Source organism: Dermacentor variabilis, chromosome 8 (assembly GCF_050947875.1).
Source record: "Dermacentor variabilis isolate Ectoservices chromosome 8, ASM5094787v1, whole genome shotgun sequence".
NCBI classification, from domain to species: domain Eukaryota; kingdom Metazoa; phylum Arthropoda; class Arachnida; order Ixodida; family Ixodidae; genus Dermacentor; species Dermacentor variabilis.
The window spans coordinates 102,766,592-102,790,630 of NC_134575.1; the positions used below are offsets into that span (position 1 = coordinate 102,766,592).

The 24,039-nt window shown below is 44.8% G+C and overlaps 1 protein-coding gene across 2 annotated transcripts in view; it reads left to right on the forward strand.

Annotated features, from left to right (window-relative positions):
• The window catches only part of LOC142590498 (fatty acid synthase-like), a 177,394-nt gene extending 153,597 nt beyond the window's left edge, over positions 1 to 23,797 (forward strand). Inside the window, exons 21-26 of one of the 2 annotated variants that reach the window (XM_075702660.1) lie at positions 953 to 1,308; positions 3,932 to 4,282; positions 7,025 to 7,268; positions 18,593 to 18,829; positions 19,679 to 19,903; positions 23,646 to 23,797. In XM_075702660.1, coding sequence (XP_075558775.1) covers positions 953 to 1,308; positions 3,932 to 4,282; positions 7,025 to 7,268; positions 18,593 to 18,829; positions 19,679 to 19,903; positions 23,646 to 23,665 — 1,433 coding nt within the window. In that variant the 3' untranslated portion in view covers positions 23,666 to 23,797. Of the gene's footprint in view, positions 1 to 952; positions 1,309 to 3,931; positions 4,283 to 7,024; positions 7,269 to 18,592; positions 18,830 to 19,678; positions 19,904 to 23,328; positions 23,496 to 23,645 lie in introns of those variants that run through there. The other variant, XM_075702661.1, reaches the window with a different exon arrangement.
• Positions 23,798 to 24,039: the final 242 nt, after the last annotated feature.

The following is a 24,039-nucleotide window of genomic DNA, read 5'->3' on the forward strand; positions in this document are numbered from 1 at the left end:
ATCAACATCCAAGCTAGTTCGCACCGGTCACATCACTATCACGATTGTGGGTGCTTCTTCGTGTTCGCCAACACCAGCATATTGAATATTCAAAGGGGGCAGATGCAACGGGAAATTGTCGAAATAGCTCCAATAGGCAGACTGTCGCAAACATGCGTCGCGCAGCCTTCGAGTGCTTTGTATTTGAAGGAAGTTTAATACTTAGAAAAGTGTTGATGTGCTTATCTCTTTATTATCATTTCATTCTGCACACGTCCTGAGATTTGGGTACTTTTGCATGGGCTTGGCATTATAGTTTCAGTTGGAAGTCGGCCCTCGTACTGTGGTTTCAGTTTCTCCGTGTTTATTCTGTTGTGCCGTGACATACCAATAGTACCTACATTCTTCATAGCTAATCGCATTGCCGTCGCCATCAATTGCGAGATGGATTCTTCCCAAATGTATTATATTCGATATCTACCAGCTTCTTTTTGCGCAAGCCAACTGTAAAATGGGCTTGGTGATGTATTCTGGTACAAACGAGGCTTCCATCTCAGATGCTACATCGTGCTTGCACTTTCCAAGTGAACTTGCGTGGCGCGTGTTTCAATATTACTCTCTGCATATTTCTGTCTAACAAGTGGGGCATTTCTGTGTGTTCTCTCTTGATTTTCTCTGGGTTTGCTTGAATGACGCACTTCCTATCCTTTATTATTTTTGGTAAATCTGGTTAAAACAACAAACCTGATAAATCGTGCTCTTCTCTGTGTCCGGGTCGTTCTTCCTCCTCGGGCTTTGTTTTCTTTTTCACTATATTATTGAATATGTTCTGCGAGATTTCAAAGTTCACTGACATCATCAGTTAATCACTTAAAGGTAGCCCTATATTTAAACTGGATCGCGTCGACCACATCAACGATAACGCAGGGAAGTACATCTCCACGCCTTTCTATACTGCTCGTCTCTGTCTCAGGTGTGGATCTGGTGCTGAACTCTTTGGCCGAAGAGAAGCTGCAGGCTAGCGTACGCTGCCTCGCAAAGCACGGCCGCTTCGTGGAGATCGGCAAGTTCGACCTGTTCGAGAACAACAAACTGGGCATGTCCGTGTTTCTCCAGGACGTCAGCTTCCACGGAGTCATGTTGGACAGCTTGCTGCACGATAGCACCACGGCTCTGGCTCACAAGCGCCGTGTCACAGAGCTCGTCAGCCAAGGAATAAAATCGGGGGTTGTGCAGCCGCTGGATGTCATAAAGTTCAGCCGAGAGCAGACCCAGCAGGCGTTCCGCTTTATTGCCTCTGGGAAACAAATAGGCAAGGTCGTGATCGAGGTAAGCTATGTTCTTAGGATAGCGCGGTTGTAATTTCAGAGAAGAGCCTCGTGCGGGAAGCAGAATAACTTGCCACCGACAGAATTACGTCACTCAAGGTGGACACGTTTGTGGTTCAATGCTTTTAGACATTCCCTGGGATGTACAAATCAAATGGTAAAAAAAAAACCGCATCAAACACTATGTAATTGCCACAGGAATTTCTGTTAATGCTTTATGTCCGCGCTAAGGAGAACCTCAAGCCACGTTATCAGCGGCGAAAAACTCGCAGTTGTTAACATAATCCTCATTTTTAGTTAGAACAAGGCATTTGACGGCGACTCGCTGATGATCGAAAATATTCTAGAGCGGCCCTGAACCACTTGTTATCAAAGTAGAGAAATGTATTTAACATTAGAATATGCTATTTCAGAAATACTTGGCCGCAAAAGAATGTATTTCAATGCGTTCAGTAGAAGCGGAGTTATCGGCTATGAAAACCCCCTTCGCGGTGCTTCCGCTCCTTCTTCGATAACTTGCACTGCAAAGGCTACGGCAGGGTAGGGCATGCCCACAACGCTCCGCCTACTCAACGTCACCGTTGCGCGAAGCACAAATTTGATCGTGGATGTGCACGTTTACGCACCTACTTTCGATTTTGGTGCTTACGAAGCGTCCAACTCAAGCCAAACGCGGTTGTCCTCAGCGAGCCGCTGTGGGCTCAGCCAGTGGACTCCTAGCGGCACCCTGCGGCGGCTGCGGTATCTACGCCAGGTAGCAGACCGCAGCTACATTAACTGTAGTTCGTGTGTGCAGCATTTGCTCCGTGCACGGCAGTCCCTGAATGTGTGCTCGCGATCGTAAGCTCTAGTTTGACTGTGCTGTGTGGTGCACACCGGCTTCGTCCCTCACCAGTCGAAATTAGCGATACCCGACGCTACAACACCAATAAGTGGGCTGGCCAAAGGATAATTCCTGCGTGGGTGGCCGTAGCTGAGCATGAGTGTACGATTGCCGGCTTGTTCAGGAAGCACGTAATTATAATCGAACTTCGAAAGCAGAATTTGGCTTTCCTTAGCCTGTTTGCTAAACTACGTCAAGAAACATACAGAGTAACAGTAGGCAGACGCGCGCTGATCCCAACACCTTTATTAATTCATTTCAACTATTCGCGAATAGCATCCGCCTAAAGGCGGAACCGCATGGCGCGATTTCAGGCGCGATTGACGCGCGGATGGTGGGACGCGCGCGTCATTTTGACGCATGCCCAGCATGATCCGTCACGAAATCGCGCCGCCGCGTGCTGCTGCTCGGAGTAGAAAAAAACGCGTCGCGCGGCGCGTCCACCAATCAGAGTTCAGGTAAGTCACGTGGCATTTGGTCACGTGGCATTTTGGTTCTTTTTTTGCCACCAGATGGCCCTGCTCTCTGCGCATCTCGACGGAACCTCCTTGGCGGAATTTTTTTTTTTTCTCGGCAGAACTGGCGCGCGCGTCAAGGAAAACATGTGCTACCGTGATTTCGTTCGCGCATCGTGTTCACCTAAAATGAAAGAAGCAACCTTCAACGAGGCCCTAATAACTAAAGTGGAGAAGCGTCGCGTCTCATCGCTAATACTGGCAAGACAATTTGCTAATAATATTTCCAGTGTATGTTGCTCGCTCTCTTCTCAACCACGCAGGCCGCACCCACATGTACCTCCTGACCCGCATTTTTTCTTGCTTCAGTATCAGCATCCCCCTTAATAGTAGCAATCGCCTCTTCTGCTCGGTAGTAAGCAGCCGACCCTCCTTTGTATATGTGAAGTTGTAAACAAGCAGCGGCTTCTCGGCATGCGGAAGGTACATAGTCGCAGTTTCGCACACAATATTGCTGCTTGAAATTAAGCTTCATAAGTACACTTCGGAAAGAAGTATCGCTGTCTAAATACACTCAGAGTATTTTTATTGTAGTGTTGTGTAAGTTTAAGGGCATATTATATATGCGGTAACAGAGACAATACATGTCGTTGAGAGTTATGTTGTCTGGCAACCCGGAAAACGCGGCGCGAGAGCGCCGCTCCTTTTTTTCGTACGGGTGCTCGCGCGGCAACGCGGAGGTTTGCCGCCCGTCGCGTTTTTCGCTCGCGAAAAACGCGCCATGCGGTTCCAGCTTAAAGGAATCTGGAATATTACGAAATAAAGCGTACAGAAGAGAGTAGTAGCAGGCTTCTGTTGAAAAAAGAGCGTTTCATAGAAAGGGTACTTCGTGCTCCCCTTGCGGGCACCACGCGCTGTGCACGAGTGCAAACCTTGGCTGAGTTATTCGCAGCAGCGTATGCTATCCGGGCACTATGTGTCTTCACGAAGCCCGAGGGATGGTTCAGGGCCACTTTAATTTCTCAAATTGCTGGCTGTCGTGAACATATCTCTGCCACTTCTACGGGGACTGCAATAATGAAAAAAATATGCCAATGCGTGATGCTGGAAACACGTTTTTTGGCGCGGTTCTTTGTAACAAATACTTATGAGGATATTATGATATGAACTTATTAGCCTTCTTTGCTTTTCCTGGCCTAAGTGTCGTGTCGCATCCGAGTAATTGCGAAGATCTGCTCTGAACTACAACAACCGAATGAGACGACATTGATGGAGGGTACTTACAGATGCGGACGGAAGAGAGGGAGCGTACGACTCGCGCGCCTCCGCTGACAGTGGAAGCAGTGGCGCGTCCCTGGTTCTACCGACACAAGTCTTATGTCATTGTCGGTGGGCTGGGCGGCTTCGGCCTCGAGCTCGCCGAGTGGATGGTGTCACGTGGCTGCCGCAAGCTCCTCCTGATCTCCAGGAGTGGTGTGCGCACGGGGTACCAGAGGCTTTGTCTTCAGCGGTGGAGCGACCTGGGGGCGTCAGTGCTTGTCACTAACGACGACGTTTCGACGCGGGAAGGTGCTCGCAAGATTATCGAGACTGGGACAGCTATGGGACCCGTGGGCGGCATTTTTAACTTGGCCATGGTAAGAAAGCTGAGCTGCGCAGCGGCATCATTTTCCTACCTTCCATAACGCTTACATTCTGTCTAGATCATCGTGAGTGCGACCTGCTCTTGCAGTTCTCATTAAATACATTCATCAAGGACAAGTAGTTACACCGGATGGTCTTCATCAACAGAAGAACTGTATTCAAATAAACTAGGTTGGTGCACCGAGGGGTAGCTTATTCAATACCTTAATATGAAAAAATAATGACTAATGCATTCTGCGAATCACTAACACATTGGTCAGAGTAACCAATCAGGTTGAAGCCATGCTAAATGTGTAGTGGAAGGAAGAGGATTCAGCGCTCCATCAAATGTCGTGCAAATAGTAGCATATAGTGACAGACAAGTAGCGCGGTCAACTTCACCGCAACGTATTTTTAGCAGCTGTTAAATTAGCTTTGGGCTAACAATCCTGAATTTTCCGAAAATTTGCAGTTTCCTAAGTCTCTTCATCGACACTACTTCTACACTAATTTACAGTTGGTGAACAGAAATTGGTGCTTCAAAGGCACATGACACAAACAACTGGAAGAAACGAACAGAAACCTCAGGAAAATGAGTCAGTCGCGTAAGTATAAACACAAATTTGTTCAAGATGTCCTTCAGTGAAAATATAAACTCTCCTTGTTCTTGACCGATCTCCCTAATTGGTGAGTGCCATTGCTAACCAAGATTAAAATTCAAGACTGAAACATGCAGCTGAATCATGAAACCTTATCCGTAACGAGTAACACGGTGTTGAGGTGGCAGAGCACTAAAAAAAAGTTTTTTTTTAAAAAGACCGAGGGTTGATATAACTATTTCTTCAGAATAAACATGGTTTATTTACGTCACCCAGCTGATTAGAGAACAAGATATTGTTTATTTATTTTTTTGGCCGGTAATTTTTTGTCAAAAGATGGGCTAAATGTGGTATTCCCGCCAGCCGTGATAACTCACTAATAAAAAGCTTAATGGTGTAAAAATTTGACGTTTGTGTAGGTAAATGTTGGGGCTATGCAATAAACCACTATATGTCTTTTAGTATAAATATTAATGTTGTACTGTTCAAAAAACCAAATAATCAAATAATGGTAATTTTTGACCACACCTCTTTGCAAAATGAGGTTTTCTTCCTGGCCTGTTTTGTCCCGTCACTTGACTTGTGCTGAGCATTCTGGATGCGCTGCTGATCTCTGGTGATACAAGCTTTTGACGTGTGGTACCCTGGTTCCATGGCAGCCTTCCCGAGGACTTCCAGGGTGCTACCACTCCCATTATTAAAGTGTGCCGCAGCCTCATTCAAGGCAAACAATAGCTTTGGCAAGGTCACGTAGACGTCCTTGGGAGGCCGCTGCCATATGAGACCTTTGAAGCACTCATTTGTATTTTGTGTCTTTCCATGCAGACACTTCATCAGAAGTTCACCCGAACACAAATCATTGTACACTGTGTTCACCTTGTTAGGCACGTCTTTTGGAAGCCCTCCTTTGTGCATCTACTTCCCTTGGCCAACTGTTTCTACCCTTCTGTGCAGCTTCTTCGTCGTGTGTTGATTCCCAACAAACTTGTGCTTCCTTGTTTTGCGTACTCTGAATTTCGCCATGCTGGTCGGAATGTGGTCTAGATGGCCTAAACCCACTGCCGTAGTTGCACTAGCACTTGGGAAAGTCGCAAAACGAAGCCTGACGTAGCCACATAGGTAAATAAACCAACATTTATTCTACGAGCAATGCGACGAGTGTCGTTCGCCCCCCTTGTGGTCGTTTCTAGAGTTCAAAATATTTACAAACGCAAAGGTATGTTTTACAACATCAATTAACATTTCATTCATAAAAACATTTAGAAAGTATTTTGAATAATAATATAGACTAAAAATCACTTACATTCTGAACCCATGCAATGTGATTTTGGTTTTGGTTTCGGTTTTGGAATATGAGGGCGAAGTATGGAAAACGCACAGTAACTCCGGAACTATTGATGATAGAAGAATAGTTTTTCTTGCTACATATTTTTGAATGTTTGGCCATACAGAAACCACTAAAAGCAAAAAATCGAACTTGCGCAAAACAATTTGCTCTTTTATGTGGCCTACCGCCTTAAGAATCTCTGTATGCATCATATTGTCAAATGCATTTACTTGTTCACCACTCCACAAGGCTGTGATTTTCTCCTCCTTACGCCGTCTTCCGGTTCATCATGCATTACCTAATGAATTTGATCGGTGCATTTCCTCACTCTAACTTCGACGATATAAGGTTCCTTACTCAACTTCGAGGTTCTGTGGGGCGCACCTACTGGTGCAGACAAACCAGCACCCATACACCCCTTTGCCTCGCTTTTTTTATTTTGAGCTTGCGTCACTTTTCATCATGCGAGACGAGAAACCTAGGTGTACAGGTTAGAGTTTTCCTAGTAGCTCTCACTACAAGAAGGTTTGGGGATACACAGCGCAGCTTTACTTCGCCGGATTTGCAGCGTAATTTTTTTTAAATCAACGAAACCATATCGGAACTCTACCGACTACGTACTCGGGCATTGCTATGCATCTTGTACAGATACTTGTTGTGTTTGGTGGCTCTATATATATTAATTACGTTCATGCAGCATCATCATGTGAGCTAACTGTAACCCATCCCCACAATGAGCAACTTACGTAAGCCGACTAACGGTTTTGTCAATACCAGCGCACTGGCGTTCGAGTGCACTAAAGTCTTGTTTCTTCATTTTATATTCACAGGTTCTTCGCGACGCCTTGATCGAGAATCAGTCGGCCGAGCTGTACGCGGATGTGTGCAAGCCAAAAGTTCTCGGTACTCAGTGCCTCGACGACGTGTCGCGAAGTAACTGTCCCGAGCTCGACCACTTTGTCGTTTTCTCCTCCGTGGCTTGTGGTCGTGGCAACGTCGGCCAGACAAACTACGGCTTCGCAAACTCCGTCATGGAGCGCATATGCGAGCGCCGTGTAGCAGACGGGCTTCCCGGTGAGTTGACATGCCTCTACGTCACGGGCCCAGCCCACAGCAACTTTAGTTATGAAATTTCCAAAGGTAAAAAGTAACGTCACCGCCTTACCTTCTCAAGCACAGTTTAATGCCTAAGCATGTATACACCGACCCAACAAGAAAACCCGTTTGTCCGTTCATCACGTAAGACAAATTGCTTTACAGAAATGTGTGCAAACCTAAACTAATTCCAAGGAAAAAAACACTGGTGGGGTTGGGTTCCGAACATAAGCCGAGTGTCTTATCCACGCTTGTGGAACGTGAATGTATCTGAACGATATCAATGTATTGTTGAGGAGGCACACAACAAAGGTCAAAGGAGAACAGTTTCGATTAAGGCTTTCTTGAATGATTTATTGATGGTAGAATGAAAGACATATCGGGGACCTATTGTAGAAATCAGGAGCGTTGTAGACATGAGGAGAATGGCGACTTTGCGAAAATTTAATTCCGAACACGCCACTTCCCGCTTGAGTGCCGCTGGTCGCGGCATGGGCCTTTAGTTGGGGCGTTCCTTCACGAACCGGAATTCCACCAACCTCTGAGGGCTTAGGCCTTCGCGTCACGTGACACTCACAGGAAGCTGTCAATGAGTTGAGGAGGACGATATGTAGTGATGAGGGGTTATATGGGTCTCAATACGCTTGATCGGGATTCGACGCAAACAGATATGGTGCTAAAGAGCGATAAGGGATGATCGGAGCAATTCTCAAAAGGGTCGATAAGGGTTTTTAAGGGTCCGATCGAGTTATATCGAATGAGATAAGGTTGATAAGGACCGATTGTAGTGGATAAGCATTAGATCCATTGCGATAAGGTGGATACCGACGGGTAACAGTTGAGAAGGCTCGGATCGATTCCGATGAGATTGACACGAAGCTGTAGCGACGCGACTATCGCCTCCATAGCCAGTGAAGAAGACGGCTCACGTGCCTATAGCGCGAGGATAGAACACAATGCCGCGCTCGGTATGAGCGGCCGCGCTAACTTCAGCTTCCGAGATGCCGTAGCACCATGGCTGCCCGGCCTAAATAAGCCGTGGCCACGCTAGCTACCTCTTCGCGCCACCTCCCACAGATTGGTTGATAAGAGGTGGTAAGGGTCATATCTAGTTCGATAAGGTCGATAACAACCAGCAAGGGTTGATAAGGGTCTATATTGGTCGGATCAAGTTTTGTGACATTGATAATGTCACGGGGCTTCTTGAAGATGAGCTGCTGGCACAACGTTTGTACGCATACTTAGACAACTTCCGTGGAGTTTCTGCGTGACGTTTTTCAGTAAGTGTCCCTGTATCCCTTGAAGTAAGTTTTCTCGGGTTGAATGACCTGGTGCAATGCAGCCTTAGAATGGAATTGCAGTATAATTGTAATTACTCCACCACAAGCACTGGATAATGTTAGGGAAAATGTAGGTTGTGTGACACCACGAATTTAAATTCAAGGCGCCAATTTCTCTTTTATGATAACAAGCAAACGATAAAAATACAAGAACATCGTAATTTAGTTCTGTGTAGCTGGAAAGGAAACACCGTAACAATATTACGTAACTGCTACATGCGATTCAGGTCCTTAACCAAAAAAAATGTAGGGTTGCATATATGTATGCAGAAGACAAAGAAAATGTAAATAGCCTGGCATCAGAACGGGAATTCATGATTGGCGATCAGCCTCCGGTGTCTGTGCAGCAGGACATTTATGCATGTCAATCACTCATAGCGCACCCTGATCATGAAAATGAAATGTACAGAAGAATAACTATGGTATGGAGAACATACGGCCGGCTTTACCAAATCCTCATTAGAACCTGACCTCTGTTGTTTAAAAAAATGTTTATAAAAGAAGGGGTAGCTAACAACATATGGAACAGAAACTTGTAGGTAAAAAAAGAAGTTCGAGAAGAAGTTAAGTACTGCGTGAAGAGCAGTAGAGCGAGAAACGTGAAGCGTAACCTTAACAGACAAGAGTCAGGCGTAGACCACAGAACCAAAGGCGATAGCCCATACTCTAGTTGACATTAAGAGAAAAGATTAGAGCCCGACAAGCCATGTATGCCTAGGGAAGATAATCAGCAGAACATTATAGTTACAGAATGAGAGCCAAGAGAAGGCAAGCGCAGTCTAGGGCGGAAGAAAATAAGGAGGGGTGGTGAAACTAGGAAATTTCCAAACGCAAGGTGGAATCAGCTAGCGCAAGAAAAGTGTTATTAGAGATTGCTGTGACAGGCCTCAGTCCATTTCATGCTATAGTGCACATCAAAATAAGGTGCTGCTGCTGCTGATGATGATGATGATTAAGATATGGAGAAAGCATATTATAGCATCACACATTTTTTTTTCTTTTTGGCTCTTCTGTATCGCATTTGAAGGGCTGTTATGTGCAAAGGTGTAATTTGCAATGACATGCAGTAAATATATACTGAATGCAGAGGGGGTTAATTATGTGGTTATACTCTGCTATTTATATGACGTCTTATTGGCGTCCATTGGAATCTTGGGAATGACTCCAAGGGTCGGGCAAAAATAGCATCGCCATTCACAAACTAGCAAAGGAGACGGATAGCGTCATCGGTCTAATCAAGCAGGTAGCTAACAGAATGAGAGGCCTGAGCGAAGAGAATCAGGTAAGGCTAGTCCACGCTTTCTTGTTATGCCATTTCACGTACGTACCGGCCATGCACGTCTGGAAGAGGGCCGAGTGAGACAAGCTAAATGCTGTGATAAGGAGGGGGATGAAGAGCGCGCTTGGACTACCAAACTACACACGAACCGACCGATTCCTGCAGGCGGGTATTCATAATACCCTGGAAGAAATTGCAGAAACGCAAGAAAGGGCACAGATTCTCAGACTCTCCGGCACCAGGGTGGGCAGACGACTCCTAACAGAGATGGGCGTCACCTACCTACCCTACCTACCAGGGCCTTCCGAAAGAGCCTAAAGACAACATCATCATATCTCCTTCCACACGCAATATCCATCCCAAGGGCAACGTAGAAAGAAAGAAGGCCAGGGCGGTGACGCTCCTACGCTGCACGACAGACCTCCCGGGCGGCAGCTGCTCCGTTGACGCCGGGCTAGTATGGCTGCAGCAACTACTTCACAGTAGTGTCGATCAACCACAGGGGTTCGACCGTTAACACCACTTAGGTAGGAAGCACGTTGTCGGGTGCGGCCGAGCAAGTGGCCATTGCCTTGGCCCTCCTGGACGACAAACATGCCAATATTCTTTAGTAAAGCAATGAAGGCGGCTAGTTAGTGAACGTTCATGATTATATTGCGCTTAGTGTTATACTGCGTCCAAGTCCTGTACTTAACTTAAAATCGTCAGTGTAACACTAAGCGCCATATAATCATGCCAATATCTTCACTGACTCCAGGGCAGCCAACCGTGCCTTCAGCGTTGGCGGCGTGTGTAAGGAAGCCTGTCGCATCCTCGACAGCTAAAAGAATCGCCGCCCGCACTCACACGTGGCTCCCCACTCATATGGGATCGATCATGGGGGAGGCCCCACAAACCTCAACGAGCTGGCTCACTCGAAGGCACGAGTTGTAGCTTTCCGCGACCATGGAGAACTCCCCAGCCGGCCCGCTGTGGTGGCGAACAGAGATTGACCGACCACATACAATGAAATTACGCAGCACTTTTATCTCGACCGGAGAGCCTTTCCCCTTCCTCAAAAGAAGTTCAATAGAGCGCTGGCATTGACCATCATAATATTGAAAGCAGGCTCGTATCCCAGTCCGGCTGTGTTCCACAAGCTCTATCCCGACAATTATGCCATTAGTTCTTTCAGGCACCACAATGACTTCGCTAGCCTAGACCATACGTTTAGGCGTTGCCCCTCGTTGCGAGGCACGGAACAAATCAATGGGGACAAGTGACTCTCCGCCATCAAGAGCCCCGATGCCGGGGCGCAACTATGGGCTGTCCAGAAAGCCCACAATGCGGCGGTTGGGTTTGGCCTGACTGCCCCACCGTGGGAGCGGCCCGCAGTGCGCGGAGTCATGTACCTCAGGACTTTCATTAATGTTTTGTATCCATCCATCCGTCCATCGGTCCACTTGGTACTTATGGAAAAACAGAAAGTGCCTTAGTCGCGACCACCATGTCACTGCCGTATTATGACGTAGCCATAAGTCAGCTTTATGGCAAGAAATGTTGTATTCATTCAGTTATTCATTCATTCATGTTACTTCGTCAAGCGCATCGAAAGGTGTGCAACAGTTGATGTGGAGGATCTTATACCTCCCATGCCTGAACAAAACATGGAGCTATTACCGTCATAATAACCAGTGACTCTAACGTCGTCGAACTTTGTCGCTGACATTACCTGGTGAATACGTCCTAAATTTTTTTTCTCATGCGTACAGTATTCTAGCCCATTAAAATAGCCAACGACCCCCTATTCACATAATAAAGCTATTTCACTCACTCACTCACCACCTATTCACACAACATTCCTCAAGCAGTTATTCTTGTAGAGACGGCTGTAAATTGCTGGAAACAATCCACAAACATGCGTTCAGCTTTTGGTATCAGTGACACATGATGGTCTTCTGGGAAAGTTTGCGCGAAAGTTATGCACATGATGGGGGGGGGGGGGTCGTGTGTAGTTACAATGTGATCAAGAGCAATATTGAAATTCTAACAGCTTGCTCCCTCTGGTTGTTATTGCTTGTCACCTATCAAACCCCACAAGAAAACTCGCCAATCTTCTGCGAACAATTGGGACGTCGGATATTATGTACCGTACATAGCTAGCGACATTTATTTCGATATGGGTGGAAGCACCAGAGAACAGCTACAAAAATTAACTGTGCTTTCCAAATGTTTGTAACTGCTGGAGCTTTCTGACATCTGCTATGTCATCAGTATGAGATCTAATTTTTGCCAACAACCGCAATGCACAGTTCGCGTGTTATATGGCTGGTGGTCTCGGTGAGCACCTGTCTGTACCCTTGCCGGTTGAAGAACATGCTACTTAAAAAAAGTTTCATGATAACTGAGCGAAAGAATGTATCCTGACATGAGCTTGATTTATTAAAATAAAAAATTTGTACTGTGAACTATGATCGTGTGAACAATTGTACTCCAGCTTTAGCGCGTATACGATGTACCTCGCTCTTTTCTTACCTACTTATCCGTGTAATGTTCTCTTGCGCTGTGCAGATTTCATTAATTCTACCGAGTCACTCAACTATCGTTGTTTCTATTTATCAAGAATGATACATGTGCTGTTACCGCCTCTTATAGTGTTGCGCCAGTTAAGAACATTCCTAATCTTCGCGTACTTTTTACCAATCGTCAAGAAGGGACACAAAATGCTTGTACTAATCACAATAACAAAAGACGCTCCCGTATTTTCCCGTTACAACTTATATGAAACTGACTGAATCGCGATAATATTTTCGCTAGAATAGCGTACTAAAGAGAAGCTGTCTTTGGTAACTCGGTCAGACATACTTTTACCTTGGGTGCAGGCTCGTGTCCGGCATACTAGCGACTTACAGGAAACGCGAGGGCAGACCGTATTGCTCGAGAATTAAACGTCCGAGCAACGTCATTGCCTAGCGACGACATTACACCGAATTCTCGTGACATCCTCCGAAAGCAAAGGCAGGAGCAGAGATGTTATAGACATCCTGACTCCGATTTAAAGAGCTAACAGGAGAGGGACTGGCGTTGTATTCCGACGAATACATACTCCAACCTGCACTACCTACACAGAATACACCCCACGATGTTCACAGACCAGTGCCCGTGGTGCACAGACATACCCACACTAAAACACATCACATTGGAGTGCCGCAGGAAGCCTCCGCACATAGCCAGCCCCATATTATACCAACATCCACTAATGAGAAATAGGCAGTGGGAGGCATGGCTTGTGGACGAGGGTCGGAGGAGCCAATTGGCTCTTCTGGACCAAGACCAGCGAGGCGCTTGTGCCAGTGGGGCCCTGGAATAGGGCCCCAAGCATCGTTCCTTATCCTATTTACGTTGAATAAAGTGTTTACTCACTCAGTAACTCGCCGAGTGTTGCTCGCTCTCTTGGTGAATCGCTGAAACTTGGAAAAAAATTAATTACCTGGCCGATAATACGATCAAACGTAGACCCCCATAACAGATGGCGCTATGCTCCAACCGTGTAGTCACAATTCCAAGCATGTTTGAATCCTGCCAACGCCAGCTAGCTCTATTACATGATCGCTGCGTGTTGATTATGATACTGACTGCCATAGTATGGCACATACCCGCAAAAGGGTGCTGCCCAAGGAGCGGACCGTACATTTCAAATAAGTAAGAACAGATGTTTCCATTGGGTCACTCAATGAAAACTGATCCTTGCAACGTTTAACACCCGAACCTTCTAGAGTGAGGCTAGCTTAGCGGGACTCTTTCAGGAATTATCAGACGTTGTTTGGGATATCACCGGTCTTAGTGAGATTAGAACTGGTGAGGTTTATACATTGCTGAATAACGCACATGTCCTCTGCTTTAGAGGTCTCCTCGATAAGAAAGAATACTGGAAGGATTCATAATCCATAAGGACATAGCGTGCAACATTGACGAATTCTACAGCATTAATGAGAGGGTAGCTGTAGTCGTAATCAAAGCTAATAAGATGTACAGATTAAAGGAAGTACAAGCATACGCTCCAACATCCAGTCACGATGATGAGGATGCAGATCAGTCTGATGAAGGTGTTGAATTAGCGATGGGAAAAGTGCAAACACAATATACTCTAATAATGGGTGAAAGTGGGGGAAAAGCAGACTGGTGAACAAGCAATTAGCTACTACGGCATCGATTCTAGGAACGCTAGAGGAGAGATGCTGGCAGAATTCATAGAAAGGACTATGCTGAGATCATTTAAACCCTTTATCAGGAAACGTAGCAACAGAAAGTTGGCCTGGAAAAGCCCAAATGGTGAAACAAGAAATGAAATTGATTTCATGCTTTCTGCCGATCCCAGCATAGTGCAACATGTAGAAGTGATAAGTAGTTGAAAGTGCAGGGATCAAAGGTTAGTGAGGGCTAGGATTCAACTCAATTTGAAGAGCGAAAGTGCTAAATTGGTAAAAAAGAAACAGGTCAACCTAGAGGCAGTAAGGGTAAAAGAAGAAAAATTCAGGCTGGTACTTGCAAACAAATATGCAACCTTAGAACAGCGAGATGATGGTTAAATAAAGCTAATGAATGAATCCGTAACTAGGTTGACTTCTGAGGCAGCAATTGAAGTGGGAGGCAAGGCACCAAGGCAACCAGAAGGCAAGTTCTCCCACGTAATAAAGGACCTGATAAAGGAACGACAAAAAATGAAAGTGTCCAACTCCAGCGATAGGATAGAATTCGCGGAACTGTCAAAACTGATCAACAAGGCGAAAGTAAGGAATATTGGAAACTATAACGTGAGAAAGACTGAAGAAGTCGTAAAAAATAGATGCAGCCTAAAATCGGTGAGAAAGAAACTTGGTATAGGACAAACCAATATGTATGTACTGAAGGATAAGCAGGGTAGTATCATCAGCAATCGCAAAGGTATAGTAAAAGCAGCGGAATAATTCTATACTGACCTGTACAGTATCCAGAGGAGTCAGGATACCTCAATTAGAAACAGTAATGAACAGGATACAGGAACTCTTCCTGTAACTAGCGATGAAGTGAGAAGGGCATTGCAAGACAATGAACGAGGAAGAGGGGCAAGAGAAGATAAAATAACAGTCTATATAATCAAAGATGGAGGAGACATAATGCTTGAAAGACTGGCGGCTCTTTGTAAGAAGTGTCTATCGACTGTAAGGGTCCCAGAAAACTGATGAACACAAACGTTATACTAATCCACGAAAAGGGAGACGTTCATGAATTGAAAAATTCTAGGCCCATTAGCTTACTCCCATTAACATATAAAATATTGTCACGTGGTGCTGACTTTGAAGAACACAGTAGCAATACTGTGAAAGACAAAACTAACTTTTATTGGGCGGACCTGTGCCCACAAAAACAGGCTACACTTATAGCACAACGATAGCGGCGAACACGGTAGGCGATCGTCGAAAATCTGATCAGCGGGTCAAGCGCGTCGGCTTTTATAGATCAGTCATCGAATGTTCCATATTAACCGCTGGGACCCGCGTGCCTTCCACAAAGTTCTACACTATTTGCGTCGCGCATACATGCAATAAGATTACACAAGTTGCGGTGAGAGACACTGGACGGAACCATCGATAACATTCCAGAAACTTCTTTTACATGCAGGCGCGTCTTGCGCTGTGCGATAACAGTTGTAAGGGGCGAAACGTGGTCGCTAGATAAAGATAAGTACACGTGTCAATATTTACCAAAATAATATCCAATAGAATGAGGGCAACACTGGACTTTAGTCACCCAAGAGAACAGACTGGCTTCAGGAAGGGATACTCAACAATTGATGACATCCGTCTCATCAATCTGGTTATCGTGAAATCCGCAGAGTACAATAAGCCTCTCTATATGGTTTTTATAGATTACGAAAATGCATTTGATTCAGTAGAGATACCAGCAATCATAGAGGAATGACGTAATCAAGGAGTACAGAATGCTTACGTAGGTACCTGGGAAAACGTCTACAGAGGTTTGACAGCTACCGTAACTCTACACAACAAAAGCAGGAAGATACCTTTAATGAAAGGGGTAAGACAGGGAGACACAATCTCTCCAATGTTATTCACTGCGTGCTGTATTGAAGCTGTTAAACTGGGAAGGCTTAGGAGTAACGATAGATGGCGAATATTTCAGCAACCTTCGGTTTACCGATGTCATTGTTCTATTCAGCACCAATGCAGATTAGTTAGAAGAAATACTGAGGACCTTAACAGAGACAGTGTAAGAGTGGGTTTGAAGATTAATATGCAAAAGACAAAGATGATGATAAATTGCCGGGCAAAGGAACAATATTCCAGGATCGCCAGTCGGCCTCTAGAGTCTGCGAAGGATTACGCTTACGAAGGTCAATAATTACAGGGAACCATGATCATAAGAAGGAAATTCACAGAAGAATAAAAATGGGTTGGATCCCATATGGCAGACACTACCAGCTCCTGACTGGGAGGTTATCATTATCATTGAAAAGGAAGGTGTACCATCAGTGCATTTTACCAGTGCTTACATATGGGGCAAAGACTTGGAGACTGACAAATAAGCTTAAGAACAAGTTCAGGACCGCGCAAAGAGCGATGCAACGAAGATTGCTACGCATAACGTTAAGAGACAGGAAGGCAGAGGTTTGGATCAGAGAGCAAACGGGTATAGACAATATTCTAATTGACATCAAGAGGAAAAAATAGAGCTGGGCAGGTCATATAATGCGCCGGTTAAATAACCGTTGGATCATTAAGGTTACAGAATGGAAACCAAGAGAAGGGAAACGCAATCGAGGACGAGAAAAGACTAAGTGCAGCGATGAAACTACGAATTCGTGAGCGCTAGTTGGAATCGTTTGGCGCAAAACAGGGGTAATCGGAGATCGCTGGGAGAGGCCTTCGTCCTCCAGGGGACATCAAACAGGCTGATGATGATGATGATGATGATGAAGATGATGATGATGGAATGAATAAATACGAGCCAATACAACAGCTGTCACATTGCGTTGAAGGGTTGGGCGAGTTTTATTTCGGCCAAAGGGTTAGGTGTGCAACGGGCAATATTATAGCGTTTAATTGCCTGAACCACGAACTCTTGGCTTCCTAGAGATCCCGAATATGAGTTGAATCTTCATATTTTTTAGCCTCTTTAGTTAAGCATCTCGCAAAGAATCGGAGGGGTGAATGGAAGCACCATAATTCCATAATAAATCAGATTATCCCTAACATTTGACGAACTGTACAACTTCGTGGCAGTTTTGATTTGTGAAATATCTCGCAAGTTCCTCCAGTAAATTATTCTCCGTAGCGCGTGTCCGTGACGCCAGCTGCGATAACATAGGCATGCTTATTTATGTAGCTAGTCTAGCAACCTCCTTCATTCCGTAGCCAACCAAGGACGCAGAAGATTTTTCTTCCTTGAATTATTGAAGAAGTCCCAATTGTCTTGACGCACATGGCAGACACGATGCCGTAACATAGCGTGTCCTTGCTGAAATGTTGTCTTATCGCACGCAGAAATATAACGCTGCCCTTGAAACGAGTGATCCTCCCGTTTAGTTGCAGTGACCAAAAGTGGAGGTTAAATCTATGGAAATGTGTTAAAAAAGCGAATGGCCCTACTTTAAGCCTGTAATGGTACTATCGTATTTTTCGAAAGGCGTTGAACGAATAATTGTGTGCCGTCTTCGCATGTTTCTTGTGAAAAATCTTTGTAATCGCCAGTTGACAGTTCCTCAACATCTCGCATATAGATGTCCGCTAAATCTGCTAAAATGTGCGTCCGAGTTTCGATTATAATCTTTCCTAACTGTTATAGGCAAGGTTTTGGAGTTACGGGTAGCATTTCACGTTTTCATAGCACATTTCATAGCACATTTTAAGGAGGCCTACGTCGAAAGTATGGCTAGTAGTAGGATTTATGCTAAGCAGGCGGGATTTCAATACTTTTAGGCTTCAGTTTAGTTATTGACAGGTACGCCAATATTACTAACCAAAACGTTTGTTAGTACTATCTGGTTGATTAGCGAAATGACCGCGCTTTTCTTGCGGCTAATGTTCACTTTGCCACGTAACCTATGAGCCAGAGCGGGAGTGACCTATAGTTACGACTGTATCCTTAAGTTTAGCGCATAAAAAGAAGTTTAGCGCAAAAAAGAACCTGATGAAATGATGTGTGTGAAACGTTGTTGTGTAAAGCATAAAAGAAAAAAAGTTTCATCTCAAGTCCCATGCAGATTGGAAGATTTGATAAGTTGTGTCGCGTTATGTAGCCTGTTTCGAATGCCCTGAACTTTGAATATACTCCTATATATACGTATTGTATTTGGGCGAGAAAATGTAATTGGCTACCGCTGGTTGTCTATCAGAAACTGTGGCGGATTGTAAATAATGCTAAAGTAAGCTGCCTTGAACTGTCCTTCCTAATCCGTCTAAGCATTAGTAGAGATCGCAAAACGCCCTTTTCGTATACATTATAACAGCGATGCTTTAATAACCGTACACATGACTTTACCTGAAAAGATTGTTTGTGGCTTGATTAGCAGAGCCCTGACGTGGAAACATTCTAAACAGCTAGTAACGTATCGCCGGTATGCAGCTACAGCACCGTGAAACATTCTTATCAAAATTGCAATCCTAACAAAAATAAAAAATAATATTTATTTTTTCTTGTATATTTAGGGTTGGCCATCCAGTGGGGCCCTATCGGAGACGTTGGTGTAGTCCACGAAGTCTTCGGCGCTGACGTGACAGTTACTGGACTTCCGCCACAGTCCATAAATTCTTGTTTGGAGGTGTTGAACTACTTCCTGGGCCAACGCCACCCAGTCGTCTCGTGCTTTGTCAAAGCAAGCTTGTCCACAACAGCGGACAGCGGCGAAAAGCAAGATATTCTTCAGAGCGTGTCTCACATAATTGGTAAGTTGAGCTTAAGTACGTGGCAAGTGTAGTTAGCGTAGTTTCAACCTTATTTTACCTTTCGTGGCAGTTCTTAGGATATCTATTCACTACATGGGACTCCATGAGAAACCTGTACACATCGACTTATAGCCTTTCTTTTTAAAAGTGAACCAACAATATTCAGTTAAACGAAAAATCTCTAACGTGAAGTCTTATGCAAGCGGCACCATATGTAGACGCTTTATTATATATTTGTTGATAAGAGTTTAAAAAACGTGATGCTACTTTTAATGAGACGGCGTATCACCTCCCATGATAAAAATTCCAGTGAATAAAATTATTTCTAATGCCATGAGATTCCGCTGTTATCCAGGATGAAGAAAAAGCACAATGAACGAAGGTGTGGTTACCTCAATGTGTGTGTTTAATAAACTTAACAGATTTTGCGTCAACAAACATGACACGTCACTTTATCGACAAGCACAGAGATGCCGCTGTTAGCATTTTCGTGTTATATTTTACCAAAGCATTTCACTGATTCGTAAGGCGCGTTTAGACGATAAAACATTTCCTTAAAATTTATCGCGCGGCCGAATTTTTCTGGAGCCTTCGGAGGATCGAAATTTTCAGCACGAAAAACAATTTGCGTGTACGCTCAGCTTTAGAATGCTTGCAGATAAGCATTGCCCGCAATATTCGCAAGTTGTGGTATCACATGCCGAGTAAAGTTTAAGCGACCGATACGGGAATAGGCAGCGCTTCCTATGAATGAGGGAACGTGAAAAACAGTAAGCTGATTTATGTACTAAAGCACCGTATCATCACTCTATGGACACTTCTAAACTTTCCTTGCTATCTCTCGTACAGGAATCAAATACCCATCAAACGTGAGCCCGACCGTCAGCCTCGGCGAGCTGGGCATCGACTCCTTGATGACCATCGAGGTGAAGCAACTGCTGGAGCGAGACTACGACGTTGCCCTGACTGTGCAAAAAATTCGGCAGCTTAGCTTCAGTCAGCTAAGCGAGATCAGCGAAGCATGCAGCGACAATTCACCAGCGCCTCATACCTCGGCTCCGGCCGAAGGACAAGGTACGCCCAAGACAGGATATACGTATAGGTGGGGGTCGCTTGCGGTACGTTTCGGTTACGATCACGATCAGGCACTGCAGAGCCCTCGATGTCGCCGTGATGCGCTGATATCGATGTACGCATGGGCAGCTCTCGAGCTGAGAGTTGCAGGTGATGTGATCCGCTGTAACCACGTGGGAGGGGGGCGCAATAACCTATATGAAGGCTAGAGAGAGTTGTCACATATTTAGTGTATAGGATACGCCGCGACAAACGCACGAAGGTACAACAGCCGACACCACAAGTGCCGATTCTCAACAATATTACCGTGCGCCAAACGATCATCAAATCAAATTAAAATTTATTCATCTTCATTTAATGTCCGATTTTTCATTTCCTCTGCAACCTAAGCACAGCGTGCTTGTTGGCCACATTCTTCAGGTAAGATGGTGAACCACCGAATGTATATCACAAAACAATGAAGTTAGACATACTAGTACACACTGCGCATAATATACAAAACTATGCACACAGAATGAGCAATTATGAATAGAACTCCAGCAAAAATTATACTAAGTCAATAAATAAAGATCATCACAATAGCTTGAAATGAGCCGTATGATAACACTTCATGAAATATCTAATGCAGAAACAAAGAAAGCAACCCTCAACGTGCTAGAGGCCATCACTAATTTATCCGCAAGGATGAGCATCGTTACCTTATTGATTTAGTCATACATGTACGAAACCAATATTAGTCTTGAAATAGAACTTCTGGAGACTGCTTTGCTACGCGCGTATTTTTTAGCGGTGTACTCATTACCATTCGGCAAAACCCATTACCAGTCAGCAAAAACGGGGATGCCAGCAGTAGACGCATCCTTGCGCTCAACTCAATTGGCTTGGCAGATGATCCAGTGCAGCTTTGCTTTCCGCTGCTGTCGTCATAATTGTCTGCAAGGCACGCTATAGTGTTCCTACTGAGCAGCATGAAAACGCAGCGTAAACTTTAGGAGTAAGCTGTACACCTCTTAGCGCTTGTAATGCCTCTGGCACCGTCGCAGGAGCCAGCATTGTGAGATGCCTGGCAGCTGCCAGGGCGTTGTTTCCTTTGCGGCGCAGCAGCAGTTCCCTCGCGTTCTGCATGGCTCCGAAATATCAGTCCCGCATATTGTTTAGAAGATTGTCAGAGGAGCTCAATCGCCACGCTAACCCTTGCTATCAGTTTGCGTGATTCGCCCTTCCGGTCAAACAGGCATTTCTTTGCTACCTATTACATATGCTTAGCAGAATGCGTTCTTGGGCAAGTTGGTTCATTGTAATTGGAAACGTTGGTTGCGCTTTTTAGACAATCACAAGGAAGCGAGACAGGACAGGCGTAAACTAACAACTGAGGTTTATTCAAGAAAAACAAATATCAGACCAAGCCAGCGCAGGCGCTTCAGGGTCTCAGCAGCATAAAAAGAAGAAAAAACCCAAAATTAGAAAAAACCAGTAGCGTGGCTCACCTAAACATACTATCTAGAAAACGTGCCTCCCTATTGTAAAGTATGACCGATGTGTCGCTGATGCATGCCTGTCCCTTCTTTTTTATATAATATGACTCAAGAAGTTCTCGTGCTTTTTCATGATTGCACTTGCGCAGGATCTTAACCTGGTTGAGCAGAGGCCTGCATTTATGGGCTAAGCAATGCATGGGTAAATGACGTTGCTCCCGGTTTATAATTGAACTTTCGTGTTCTTGGATTCGCACGTTCAAACAACGGCCCGTCTGGCCTATGTAGATTTTGCCGCATGTCAGGGGAATCTGATAAACAACGCCAACTTGGCAATCTGCATAGGGGTTCTTGTGTTTCAAGCCGCAGCCACCTTGCTTCTTTCTGGCGTGAAGTCTCCCAATGCGGGCGCAAAGGTGACTCCGCCTGCAGGGAGCCGAGAAAACGAGTGGGACACCATGCTTGGTTGCTATCTTCTTTAGATTATGTGCAGTTCTGTGAACATATGGAATTACAACTGGCTTTGAAGTTTTGTTGGCAACATCAGAGTTTGCTTTCTGGGCCGCTTTTAGCCTCTTTTCGAGCGTTTCAACCACTGCCAGCACAACCACATCAGGGAAGCGAGCCTCTTTCAGCCTGGAAATTTGCATGTCGAGGCCTGCATGGCATGCGTACACGACTTCTTCAAAGATTGCTCAATAATCTGTTTAGCAATGGCCCTTTTGGTGATTATAAACCGGGAGCAACGTCATTCACCCATGCATTGCTTAGACCATAAATGCAGGCCTCTGCTCAACCAGGTTAAGATCCTGCGCAAGTGCAATAATGAAAAAGCACGAGAACTTCTTGAGTCATATTATATAAAAAAGAAGCGACAAGCATGCATCAGCGACACATCGGTCATACTTTACAATAGGGAGACACGTTTTCTAGATAGTATGCTTAGGTGAGCCACGCTATTGGTTTTTTCTGATTTTGGGTTTTTCTTCTTTTTATGCTGCTGATACCCTGAAGCGCCTGCGCTGGCTTGGTCTGAAATTTAAGTGTTTTTCTTGAATAAACCTCAGTTGTTAGTTTGCGCCTGTACTGTCTCCCTTCCTTGTGATTGTCTAAAAAGCGCAACCAACGTTTCCAATTACATATGCGCAGCTATACAGGTTGAACTAGTCGTTTATATTCATTGTGGCGAAACAGCAACATGAAACACGCACACGGAGAAGAAAGGAAAACATGGGTCGCTGACTTTCAAAGAAGTTTATTGGGGTTTATTGGCAAGTGCATAAATATAGTCATGATATCGCCATTTTCACGGAAAAACGTAATGAGCAAAAAAGATATCCATAAAACTCCTGCCTTTCTCCCTCTCTAAGTGTTTCCTTGCACAGCTTAGTCATAATTTATATGCACCTACGTATTATAGGGCGTATGCACGGTCGTCTTCGAGGTTGCCAGATTTATGTGTCGCCTTCACGGTGAAAGGCTACTTGCTATTGGGATTCGCTCATGTCTATGGTAGCAACACAGTGGTAGCTGTGGACAGGACAGTAATATGGTTCATAAAGTAATGTGAATGTTCCCTATACCTCCTTTGAATATTTTGTAGCAAACTGTTATTCTTGCCATTTAGATAATACGGGTTTATGTACCAGTGTTTTGCCTGACGTCTTCTTCCGTTTCTTTTTCTATGTGGCTTGCGCTAACGGCATTGTTAAGCTTTTGATAAAAAATTGCATTCGTATGCCTACTTCAACGTTGGACAGGTGGTTTGTCTTAAGCCCAGGCGAATGTAACTTTGCGGTATCGAGCCGAAAGAGCTTCGTTCGTATCATTGGTTAAATGGTGTCATATGAGCACCATTCTGCGGGTTCTGTCACTATTTACGTTATCGTGGCTTAAACGACATGTCTGACATTTTACACTTGTGATTTCTCTATTTTCCTGTCTTACCAGGCCTGGAATAAAAGGACTGAACTCAAGGCGGCGGATGCATTTCACGAAGATCTCATCGTAGTCAAGTATATGCACCAATGTGAAGCTGTGATGACTTGTCCAGTGCACCAAAAGACGGCAGCCATCGCGGGATATGGATGAAGTTCAATAAATTTTACCCGCGTCTGGGAATGACGTCAGAATGTTTTCTTTTATTTTTGGCAGAAACCATTCTTCTACAGTTCTTTTACCGTTCTTTTACTGGTTACATTATCGCGGCCTAAGCGACCTATCTGACATTTTACATGTGTCATTTCTCTATTTTCCTGTCTTACCAGGCCTGGAATGGAAGGACTGAACTGAAGGCGGCAGATGCATTTCACGAAGACTTCATTGTAGCCAAGTGTATGCGCCATGAAGCTGTGATGACTTGCCTAGTGCATCGAAAGAGGGTAGCCAGGGAGGGATATGGATGAAGTTTAATAAAATTTACCCGCGTCTAGGAATAACACCAGTATGGTTTTTCTTTTAGCTGAATAATACAAGGAATCACCGTAATTAGACATCGAATCATTTTCCAGCCGCCTTATTTAGGTCTCGCAGATCTTCATGGTGGTCAGTGGCTAAACAAATACTGAGAAGCCGTATAGTAGTCATTTCAACTTAAGATTCCTGATCCGTCAAAGGGGACAGCCGACGGCAGGCACAGCGCTTCTGCGTTGTGTGTACCAC